Source organism: Falco peregrinus, chromosome 9, assembly GCF_023634155.1.
Source record: "Falco peregrinus isolate bFalPer1 chromosome 9, bFalPer1.pri, whole genome shotgun sequence".
Lineage (NCBI taxonomy): Eukaryota > Metazoa > Chordata > Aves > Falconiformes > Falconidae > Falco > Falco peregrinus.
In genome coordinates, this window is record NC_073729.1 from 34,958,723 (window position 1) to 34,970,970 (window position 12,248).

The following is a 12,248-nucleotide window of genomic DNA, read 5'->3' on the forward strand; positions in this document are numbered from 1 at the left end:
GACAGCTAAAGATGTGTCAGAAAGGGGCCAGACAGCAAGGGGACATCATATACTCTACTCCAGGTCACTGGTATGAACTGAGATCAGAAAAGACATGTTGGGGTGTAACTTTGCTGTGTTTAAGCACAGCACGTTTTTCCACATTCTTTACCACCCATAGAATTGCCTTAATGGTCCTGAAAACCAGCACGCCTCCAGGTGGCTAGGGAGAGGATCAATAGCCCAGATTTGAGGTTACCTGAAGCCAGCAAGCTCCCTTCTACTCCTCCTGCTCCCCTGCCCAACAGGACCTAGCCAAAGGGCCACCGAGACCCGTACCCCACTGAGCACACCCAGTGCTGGGTGCCACAGGAACTGTGTAAGAGTGGGTCTGTAACAACACTTCCCTCACACACTTGCCAAAGAACACACAACTGCAGGACCTCCTACGCACAGGTGACAGCTCCACATTTGACAGCAGATTTTTATTTTTTTAAATCATAGATCTGGGTAATACTTTTTGAATCCAGAAACTTGTGTATCACATCCTGTGGCAACAAACACCTCACTTCAACACCAACAAGCACCTCATGTCCTTTGCTTTAAATTTGCCAGGTGATAACTTATCTTGAGTTGTGGCTCTCGGGGACAGCAAGCCACCACCTCTTCACCTTCCTTATACCAGTTATTGTCTGGATATTTTCCCCATAGCCTTAACTTTTCCAGCCTAGTAGTTCACAGGTTTTGCCAAAGTGATGGAGTCTGTACAGGTTTCAGTTCAACATTTAGTATTGATTATTCTTTTGGGAAAGCAATAGCAAACTGTTCTGTGTGACAACTGAATCCCCAGTCAAACTCAAGATAGAGCACGCTGTGCAGCAGGACAGGGGCCTGGTTGCAAACCTGCATTTTTCAGTAAGGTACAATCAATCAACTACATCCTTATTGCTGTAGTCTTTAAAGAGGTGAAATCACTGAAACACATAAGATAGTGGTAAAGCAAAAAGTTTGCTTTATTGCTAAAACAACTTGTGATAAAGTCCCATCAGTCAAGAGCTGCCTTGTGAAAACAATGAAGGGCTGCAGGAGATTTGGCAGTCCTTCGGGACCGCGCTTTGTGGAAGGTTCTGTCTTTATTGCTGGACAGTGCTTTGGGTAACCAGGTCTCCAGTTTCAACCAAGACATCAACATTACTGACATAAATGAAGTCAAAAAGTATCTGAAATCCCTGACTTGATAACCTGAAAAAAGTTTAGCAGAAGGTCTGCAGCAGGCAGGCAATGAAACGAGACAGGAGTGCAGGAGGGGGAACGGCACAGACGCCCCCCAGCAGCCAGCGCTCCCTGCAGCGAGCAAGGGAGACGCCTGCTGGGCCGAGCTGCTCGATACAAGCCCAGCTTCTGGATCATGCAACAAAAGCAGAATAAAACCAGTACATTTAAATTCGAAATAAGAAAAAAAAAAAAAGGAAAAAAAAAAGCTGTAAACCATATACTCTCAAAACCGCCTGAGTCTTACTGTGAGAGTTTATAAGATGGTATTTTTCTCTGGAATGCACTTCTTTTGTGTTCCTTCTTGCTGATGCGTGCTCTATGTCTGAGCAGCACTAAGTCCAAGCACACGGTCCAAGTGCTACCACGACCACACCGGTGGATGCCCCAGCACTTCTCCTCCTCGTTCAAGTGAGCGGATAAGAAGCTGAGCACTCTCTGAGCAGCCAGCAAGGCCAGGCTGAGGCCTGCACTCCACGCACAGCTCATGCTGCACACCAGGAACTCTCCTTGTCTCTGCACCGTTATCTCCATCTGAGGGTCTGTGACAGACGCGGTGCTACACCTGCTCACAAGGATTGCCTGCGCTGGATGTCAGCGCTCTGCTAGGTGCTAACGCCTCTGCTGTCCGTGGGGCCTGCTTTGGGAGGCGAATGGGAACATAGACATTTGAAGCACAGTGTTCCTTGAGGTATTCTCCCCCTTTTTCTTCATAGTCTTTTCTGGTTATCCAGCCTTCCTCACGGGTCATGTATTCCACTGCCCAATCCCTAGCCCCATACCAGGCATCTAAAACAGGGCTGGAAGCAAGGTGAACCTGGATGGAAGGAAAATAGAACAACAGTGTCAATTCAACACAGGAGAGAAAAGCCCTTTTTACCCTAATTACAGTGGTATATGACACAAGCCACTGAATTTCAGAAATCTGAGCTGATTGTTCAGTGCCTCTGGGGAAGAGTAATGTTAGGAATGGGTTTGAAGTGTTTTTTCACCTTGAGATCAATTCTCCACGAGCCTGCTTTGTTTCTACAGGTTGAGAAAGCACATGGGTGTATCACATTCACTACCAGCAGCCCTCACAGCTGGAAACCAGTACAGGAAGAGTTGATGGTACTTCAAAAGAAGCATCAAGTACTCCAGCAAAACTTCCTCCCTGCTTGTAGCAGCAGGGAGGAATACTGCAAGCTCAAAAAATCACAGTATGTGGGAAAGAACCACACATGCTCTTTCCACTGGTGTGGATTGATACTTCCAGTTAAACTACTTCTATTACTGTAGCACAAAGTGCTTTCCTGATTCAGCTATGGGCTTGCTAGACTAGACACCATGTAAATCCCACGCATGGTATCTGTGAAGTGACAGACTTCTGACGGGAACCACACTATGGACCATATTTTAATGGAAAGGAAGCAAGCTCTTAATCAGTTACAAGCAGCAACATTAAAAGCAGACAAAAATGGGCTCATTTTCTTCCCACAGACACAAGTTACACACTCCAAACTTAGCAACCAATATCCTTCCTAGAACTACCAAGTATATGGCTGTAACTAAGTTCCTGTCAGTCGCACGTGACTCAGAGCTACATACAATAACTGTGCAAAACAAGGGTTGTGGAATCACAAGATCATATCTGCACTAATGTGCAAGACTGTAGATTTGAAGAGACACAGTGGTCTAAGAACAGCAAGGAAGACACTCCTGAAAGTCTCCTTACAAAACGCATTACAAACTCTAGGACTTCCCCAGCTTGTACTGTGCTTGCAACTAAAAAGAGTTGCAAAGGATCACAGGTTTGCAAGATACTCACTGAATCTCTCTTGCTGCTGTCTCGGCCAACCATTACATGTAATGAACTGAACATGTAACGTAGTTTTGAAGCACAGTTTCTCCCAGCAACTACTCCTAACAAAGGTCACTTGTTCCACATAGTAACTGTCCCAATCCTAAGCAATCTGCAAATTTCCAGCCAAACATACTTGTGTATGATCCTTCAGCTGAAGCAGGTTTTCCTTTTCCAAGGGATCCACCCTACTCTTTCTAATGTCCTCAGAAAAAGCAACTGTATCTTCGCTTAACTTCGTGTCACGTCATGAAACACGTCTCCATTCTCATGTTTTAAGTACACCCGCTCTGCACCTCTCCCAACCCAAAATACTTTTGAACACAGATGAACAGGCTGTTCATGCACACATCATGTCAATACAGGTACCTGAAAAGATGACTGAAATGGCCTCATTTCAAGGAGTTCCTTCTGGACCCTGGCTTTCAGTCCAGGGTACACTGTATTTCCACCAGTGAGAAAAACATTCTGGACAAGAATAGCTTGTTGTTCCTTTGGATACCTACAAGGAACAAAAACCAGCTTCAGTCTTCCTCAAGGACATCTCTTCTATGAGCTGAACAACTATGGGTAATACTTGTCTTCAGGATTCACTTTGAGAAGCTTCCTTCATCTCTCTAGCATGAAAACGTGCATTCATCTGTTTTCTGGAAATTCAGGGGTGGCAGAAGAAAATCCTTAAAGCCCTCTAAATCAACAGCTCAGTAGAGCTGGAATTCTTACATTTCAGAAAACGCAATCTCATACGTTGATACAGTTCAGGGGTGACATCTTGCCAATTCTAAGTTGTCTGGAATTAGTTGTCCAGCAAGCATGCCTGTATCATAACTTAAAAATGTCACCTCTGATTTTGGTCTTGCAAAAACAGAGACTGCCAGCTCATTGTTTCACAGAATGGGTATTTACAAGGGTTTCTTGTTTTCCTCTGTAACAAGCTGGACCAGGAGTCTCCAAATTGGGGTGTCTGCAAGACAATCCACTGGGGTGCAGGAAGAATATACTTTTTGTACCATTAATAAATAAATTAAAAGTATTTCACTTTTCTCATTTTTTTAATTTCTATTTTTTGTGTATGTTTTAAAATGTACATAACATTGGTTCATTAGTAGTTGTATGTATTTTATAGATATATTGAAGATGTGTGCTCAAAATTTTTTCACTGATGGGATAATTGTTCAAAAAGTTGGGAGACCAGTGACTTCAGACAAGCAGAGTTACACGGGGTTTTCAGAACAGGAAGGCATGTCTAAACTGCAATGCTCAACCCCACCAAAAAGAACTATTCAAATGTATTTTCTCAAATTATTAAGTAACCAGTATTGCAAAAGCTGGTATCAAAACAAGACTAGCTTGTTTGAAGTAAATGCCAAGTAGCCTTGTAAACTCACCTCTCAAGGACATATTGCATGGTTTCTGCTATACCAGCCTGGTCTTCTCCTATCAGAGAGGGCTGGAAGACAATCTCTGGAGCCCTGATTCTTTCAGTGCCAAGGAAAAGCTGGTGATACTCTGCCAGGTTAAACACAGGCTTTGAAAAGATGAGATTGAGTAGTAGTGAGAAGTTACATTAAAGAACAGTAATATTCTAGAACAAGCAAAGTTTCCAAACAATTCTGTACAAAAACCAGACTTTAATGCTTCCACAGATAAAGGGCCATGCTGTAAAGGGCTCCAGAAGGCCAAGGAAGCTAGACTTTTCCTATACTTTTTTCTCTTTCATGACACTCAATCCTAAGGCTCAACCTCGCAAGTTGAAACCTGTGTCCACTGGGATGCAATATTAGGCTCACAGAAAAAAAACTGAGCGGAACTTTTTTCCCCCTAATAACATGGTACTGCTACAACAGGCACTGCCTGCAGAGTGAGCCAAGCAGGTGTATTCATGTTCTAAACCAGGGGTCCTCAAACTTTTTAAACAGGGGGCCGGCACACGGATTAAGTGGCAGGAAGTCAGATATCTGCGGCTGCTTGGTTCCCCCCCCTCAACCCCCAGCGGGGGTGGTGGGGTGTTTCTGTAAATACCGGGGGCCAGACTGAGGACTCTGGGGGGCCATATCCAGCCCGCGGGCCGTAGTTTGAGGACCCCTGTTCTAAACCATCAGTAAGAATCCAAGGACCTCTCCTCTCTTCATGTCCTGTTCAAATGGTTTAAGCAGCTCTTCCAAAAGCAGGCAAAGAATGTTTGTATTTGGAGAAATGTTAGCAGACTAGCTGGACAACCAGGAAGCAGCAACCTCTGGCACTAGGTGTAGATACAGAAATCAAACCTGCACTGCAGCAACAGGCTTCTCAGCTTCGGGCTGTTCCTCAGCAAATAAAGGTTCAAACTCATTAATACTTTCCACATCCTCCAGTGACTGTTCACTGCCTAATGGATCCAAATCGGGAGTCTGGAAACAGAGAAGGCATATTGTGGTAGGTTAGCTCAGGTGTGCTAGGCACACATATGACTTCAATTCTGGTGACACATTTGGAAAATTCAACACTCATTTCCTCAAACCTCAGTTTTAAACATGCCTGAAACCAAATATGCTGTTCTCCAGCACTGGCAACAGAAGTCAAAATGGTGAACAACCCAGAAAACAGAAATTAAGATAGATATTCACTCAAAGCATAAAAACCGAATACTTGCAATAAATTTATTGCAATGCCAGCTCAGAAATTAAGGCCTTAGTCAGCAGGCTGACTGCCAAGATCCCAGCCAGCCATGTCCTAAACATAGCATACTAAAACATATTAAAATAGCTTTTTAAATTGGTTAATACTTGCTGCACTCCCAGCACCTCTAAATGCTCTGTAACTACCATTAAATTCCCTGCCTTGCTTGTGTGGGACTGGAAAACAAATATTTGCTAGCTACAAAGCCACCACACAATTTTTGACAGTTTCAACCACCTAGCATTTGCACACAGGATATACCAAAAGCCCTTGTATTTCACACAGATGTGAAGGCGCTCCCAAAGCTCACTCAGAACCTTAGAGTACTTCACTGTTGTGAAACAGAAGCAACTTTTTAATGATCGCCTTTAATTTTGTGTTACAATGTTACCTTTGGGATTTTGTTGTTATTTTAACTTTGATACATTTGTTGCAATGTCTAAGAGCAATACAAGGAGATTAAGCTAATTCAAACAAACTATCTAGCTTATATCTATTTAAAACCCAAGCAATTGCTCAAACTGAACTTCAAGCAGTTACATTGTTACAAAAAAACAAACAATAGACACCTGGCGTTTTCTCCAACACTTAAGGCTTACATCAATTTCTTTTGATGTCTTAAAAAACCCCACACCACCCAACAAAAACAGCAACAGAAAGAAACATAGGACTCAGCTGAAGACTTGGCACAGACCCTAAGACAACATAATTATCTTTTAGAGTGCTCTACACAGCCACAGAGGGATGGCCTATCTTCACAAATGGATTTGGTGATAATTGTAGGTGCTCTCACAGAGCACAGGCCCAACAAGGCTTGCAGATTTGTTCCAAGGTCTGAGACTACACCTGGTAAAGGAGAGTGGGATTGAAGACAGACGTGCTGGAACAGAGGCAGAACCACTGAACAAAATTACAAGGCCGCGATAGTATTTCAATTATCTTTTTCTAGAACAATTTCTTTTGACAGAAGGTAGAATGATTCTTTACCACAACGGTAAGCCCATCATCCACCTCAATTTCACTCAAACACAGTCATCCTGATTCTTACACAAGCTTTACTGACAAGAATAGGCAAAATAAAACACCTAGAAGATACCGGTTCACCTGCTAGTTCTTGTTACAACTCAAGTTCTCTAAAAGATTCTCCTCTATGCATTAATTTTCTGTTTTTCTCTCTACCTTTTCCTGAGCAAAGACAGATATAAGTAAAAATGCTCTATGTAACCTATAAGAAAGGCAATTACAAGTAAATGCACTAACAGCTTTAGACTATCTCTTAGAAGCAGCTGCTATGTGCTGGGCCTGTATTAGTCTGGCAAAGCAGACAAATAAGCTTCTCGTCTTCAAGACTGCTCCAAAAACCAAGTGTACCAAACATTTTTTTTATTTTATTGTTAAGTAAACAAAAATAGGACATGCTGCTTAATTGCACCAAAAAAAAAAAGACAGCCAGAATGAAGGCAAAGGGCTAGTTGTTTACATAAAGTTCTCTGCACTGGAAAGGGGAGAACAGAAAGGGAAACAAATACTGTTTTTAACAAAAAGATTGATAGGTTCTTTTATATCTTTAATAGAAGGCTACTGATGTTTAAGGATGGTTGTTTTAGGATTATAACCACTTGAGGCTTAAGTACGTAAGACTTCATGTCATTTAATTGCAGGCACTGAAAAAAGTCTTTTTCACATACCAGGTCCACTTCACCAAAATTAGTGCAAAAAGCAGAGTTAAAGGTTGGTTTAAAGTATGAACACAACCATTATGTTACCTGCTGCATTTAGAACTTCTGAGCAAGTCAACCTTAAATAAGGACAGCGGCTGCCACCACATGTGGCCACAATTAAGTACAAAGGGAAGCAGTGGTATCTTTAGTGATACCTTCTCTGACCCACTACAGCTATTTTCTTTTTTCTCCAACTTCTTAAAGATGGGCAAGAAATTTTTAAGGAAACTTACTGATTTTATATAACTACAACTACAGTGCACAACAGCAGACGAAGGGTTACTGATTTCAGGTATACTCTATACAATCAAAGCTGTCATTTTCTGTAGCTGCATAGGAAAGCTGGATAAGAGAGAGGCAGTTGCTAAATTAGCAAGGAGTTGCAATGTGTTAAAGGAAAAGCTTAGTTCAATAAAAGTCTGAAAGGGCTCATTTCCAAGCATAGAAACTTAATTCTCTCTGAAATAAGAAAAGGATTAACTTGGTGAAAATATTATACCTCTGGCTTGCTGTCCACAACATCTACTTCAATATTGACTTCCGCCTGTAGGATTTTCTGCTTCGTCTGTTCAACAGACGAACTCAATTTGCTGATATAGGACTGAAGTTCTTCTGCAGAGTCCATGTTCAGCTCCACCAAAGCTTTGTGGAATTGATCCATTTGACCATCCTCTAAGAGTTCCTACAGACAGATCAGAGTTAGCTGTAATGAGCAGCACAGGGTAATCAACTATCTGTCAACTGCATGCTTACAGACCCTTTGCCTTCATCATTACTAGATACTATGATGTGCATGCTTTGGCAGCATTCAAAATATTTCTCAAAAGTAGTACTGTTCAGAACCTGAAAGCAACCGCTACATTAACAATCTCTCCTTTTTATCTTTCAAGTAACCTTAAAAAGCTCCTATCAGAAAATACACAGGACAGTCATAGCTCCTTTACAGAGATGTATGACCTTCTCATAAAGCTGCAAAGGCAGCCTGCCCTCCTCCCAAAAGATCACACAGAAAACTTTGCCTTGGTTACCTGCACATATAGTAACCTGTCCAGCCTCTCTTGGTCAAGTTGCAGCTTCTCTTCTCGACGACGTGCATTGAGTTCTTGAAGTCGACGTAACTGCTGCTGCCGCCTCTCCTGCTTTTCCTCTGATGTCAGTGTGCTTCCCAGCAGTTTGTTAGAGAAAGGCAGCTGCATCTTGTGCACGTTGTTCTCATAGTACTCTGGAGACCGCCACTTCTGTAGCTCTAAATGTTTTGAAAGCAAAATAATTATTTTGCCAGGCTGAAAATGATGATTTGTATGTTGTATGCTTTCCACGCTAAATTCAGACTTAGAAGAAAAAGCAACACCAGTCCAGGCTGGGATTCTGTCACCTCTCGGCAGCTGCCCCCATATTTCACCACACCCTCAGAGCACTACCTTCCCATCACATGCTCGGTGCACACAGTTCAGTTCTTAGCGCTCTGATCTCCAGCATGAAGGAAACACAAAGTATTAAGAAGTGGGAAGCGCACACTAATGTCCCTTCTGTCTTCCCAAGGTAAGGGAGAATTCTCATGCATTTCTAAGGACTCCTGCAAGCTCTTTCATAAGTGACAAATTTAAGAAAACACTTTTTTGGCCGCTACTTAATGACACCATGGAAATTTTAAAACTTTTTTAATCCACAAAAAGTCATGAGAAGTGTCCTCTGCAATTCTGGAAACCTTAAAGCAGATAAGAAACATAGCCAGATACAGAAATCGTCCTAATCAATTTAATGTTTTGTGGAAGTATAAAGTAACTAACAAAATAAACTAATTTAAAATTCTTTTCCTCTGCCATAACTCACATATTTATTCACAGAGAGATCTGAACTAATCAGATTTTTTTTTGTAATTTAATTTTGTTTCTATCTTAATGTAAATTCAAAACTGCTGTCAAGCATTTCCCACGAGGCAGATTATCAGAAAGACAGCTACAAAGAAAGTAAAATAGCAGTAAGAGTATTTCTGCCAGAATCCCAGCCAGCTTGAGAACAAGGGATATAGACAACAAAACTAAGTTTGGATGAACACTATCTAGTGGTAAGTTACAGCTGGTTTTACCATCTATATAGTCCTCTGCAATGTAGCTATGCTCGTGCAGTATTTCCTCCATGCGGCTGAGAGTGATGGCAGCAAAATGTCCTGGGTATTTCAGCTGAAGGAGGCGTTGGAGATATACAGCTGCTTGACACCCTCCAAGATTAATACGTTTGCAGTTTTTAGCATCTAACCTGAAAACCCAAAGAGGCACAACTGAGGCTGGAGAGATCCACAAGTTCAGCCCAAAACAGACCTCCTGCTTTCCCAAATATTATTTAATTTCTAATATGGTCAAGTAGACAGACGAATATCCACAGATAAGTATTTCAAGATTCAGTTACCAGAGAATCTAACACACCTGCTTCTCTCAGGCAACAAGCATAATCACTGCTTTGTTTACTGTAGACACTTTCTGAAACACTCTGTTCTGCTTCCAAAAAAACACAGACCTCAAATGATTTTGGCTACAGCAAGGAAATGTTCTATTTTAGAAAGGGCAGTGAGGGTCAGTGGAGCTAGAAGTAGTTCCTTTCACCTTTGTAACATCTCACAGTTGGCCAGGTGTAACCCTTGACAATTTGAGATGTTTACCAAATCTAACAAAGCCTTTGCCTGCAGTAAGGACTAAAGAAAAAGGGGACAGGGGGGCGGAGATTAAAAAAAGGTATGTTTTTTTTTAAAAAAAAGTAGAGCAACATAGCAGCATAACCAAAATTGTCAAAGCTTCAAGAACAAAGCAGAAATCTCACAGACTACTTTCTTTTATCCCAAAGCCGCTTTAAAACCTAACATATGTTTTTTAATGCCTGATCCTACTTGGGGCAGATATCCCCTTGGACTTTTGAAAGTCTAGATCTATGCACGAACAGTAACTAAAAAGGACAACACTGCTTCTTCAATTCAAAATTCAACAGAACTTAACAAAATCTGCAGACCTAGTTTTAACTTGTCGGTATAAATTAAGACCTGATAAGAGCTTATACTGTAGGAGCTGGAATACTTAATGCTAGAGGAACGGGTGTTTGCATGTCTTGAAAAGTCAATGACTGACAAAGGTAGGCTGCACTGTACTTAAGACACCCAAAACTCACCGGCCTTCCAAGACTGGTAAAATATGCGTACACTGATAACCTGAAGATATTACCAAACCACTGCAGGGCCAGTTCTGCCTCCTGTTGCGGTAAAAACTGTACAAGCTATCTACGCCATAGGACACTTTTGGCACTTGATAACATTCAAAGAGGAGCTCTGACATCATTTGTCTTGAATACAGAGGATTGCACACTGCTTCTGTCAAAACAATTGGATGATCAACACAACCCTGTAAGAGACAAGAGAAAAGGTATGAGGGAAAAATCCAGGGATACCTATCCTTGCTGCTTCTTTTGAATACCAGCAAGAACTCCTCCAAAACAGCAATGAGAAAGCACTTTATGTGCAGGCTATTAATCACGTAAGTTATGTCTAGTGCTTAAGGGGGTAGACAACAAAGTCTTGTCTACAGCAAGGCTTCCAGTGTTATTTCAGCAAAAAACCCAAACTCCTAAGGGTGGAAGAGAATAGATCTTTAAACGCATATATAAATTATCAAAAATCCAAGTAACCAAAATCTAGGCAGTGAGGTGAGTGTGACTGAAAACTGGTGGAAGTTTAATTCAGCACTAGGTAGAGCTTTCAGACTGGTGTCACACAGGCAAGAGGCTTCAACGGTCTGAGGAGCAACTCTCAACTCGGCAGTGTATACAAACCAAGCAGACAACAAGCACCACTACTACGAGCGCTACACAGAACTAGTAACGTTTAACATCCTCGAAAAACTGATCCTGGGCGCTGGTTCTTGGCCACAGCCTGACAAGACACTGCAGTCCAAACCTTTCACCCTACAGCTGTATCCCTTCATTTTACCACAAAACCGTGAAGAAATTAAGAGAACAGTGGGGCTCAGAAGACACCCCTGGGAGCACCTGCCCCGGCCGGGCTCGCCAGGGCTGAGGGCCCAGCCACCCCGGCCGCCTCTGCCAGGAGGGAGCCAACACCACAGCGTCCTGGGTCAGCCAGGGGCGATGCCGGAGCCCCGTTCCCACCGCCCACCCAGGCACAACCTCCCCCGGGCCGGCGCCCCCCCCAGCCGTACCTGCGAGGCGACGCCGAGGCGCTGGAAAACGTGGTCGAAGAGCAGCTCCTGCAGCTCCAGCTGGACGGGCACGTTGCGGTCGAAGGGCGAGCGGAGCAGCCAGCGCAGGGGCTCGGGGCTCCCCAGGTCGTTGCCCACCTGGGTCTCGGCCCCGGCCCCGCCGCGGGCCCCGCGGCTGCGCGCCGCCAGCGAGCGGAACCGCAGCAGGGGCTCGGCGGGGACGGCGGGGTCGGCGGAGGCCCAGCCCGCCCGTGTCTGGAAGGAGCCGTTATCGATCACCAGCGGCACCGGCTGCGGCGTCCGCACGGCCGCGCTGGGCTCCAGCACCGGGTCCGGCGCCCACCGCGCGTCGCGGAACGCGAACACCCGCGAGGCCGCCGCCATTTTGTGCCCTCGGCGGCTCCCTCCGGCCGGGAACGCGGGCAGCCACACGCGTTCCGGGCAAGGCGGCGGCGGCCCTCGGAGGAACGGCGGAGCGGGGTGCAGTACCCCCCGGCTCCCGTTTCCGGGACACCCGCTGGCACTCCCGAGTTAAGCCTGGAGCCGGGAGCCCCCCCGGTGTCTGTGACCTGCGGG

General features: G+C 44.0%; 1 protein-coding gene across 1 annotated transcript; it reads right to left on the reverse strand.

Annotated features, from left to right (window-relative positions):
• Positions 1-968: 968 nt before the first annotated feature.
• ACTR5 (actin related protein 5) lies at positions 969-12,176 on the reverse strand. Its single transcript, XM_055814250.1, has 9 exons — positions 11,673-12,176; positions 10,630-10,859; positions 9,560-9,729; positions 8,499-8,716; positions 7,970-8,152; positions 5,359-5,481; positions 4,480-4,619; positions 3,461-3,593; positions 969-2,068 (listed from the first exon to the last, which is right to left on the reverse strand). The coding sequence occupies exons 1-9, from the start codon at positions 12,054-12,056 to the stop codon at positions 1,811-1,813; spliced, it is 1,839 nt and encodes a 612-aa protein (XP_055670225.1). The 5' UTR covers positions 12,057-12,176; the 3' UTR covers positions 969-1,810.
• Between the last annotated feature and the right edge of the window lie 72 nt (positions 12,177-12,248).

Coding starts and splice junctions, on each gene's coding strand:
- ACTR5 (XM_055814250.1), bottom strand. CDS start 12,056: ATGGCGGCGGCCTCGCGGGTGTTCGCGTTCCGCGACGCGCGGTGGGCG. Junction 4,620..5,358: donor AGCCTGTTGCTGCAGTGCAG/GTTTGATTTCTG, acceptor ATCTTTTCAAAG/CCTGTGTTTAACCTGGCAGA. Junction 3,594..4,479: donor ATGCAATATGTCCTTGAGAG/GTGAGTTTACAA, acceptor TGTTCCTTGTAG/GTATCCAAAGGAACAACAAG.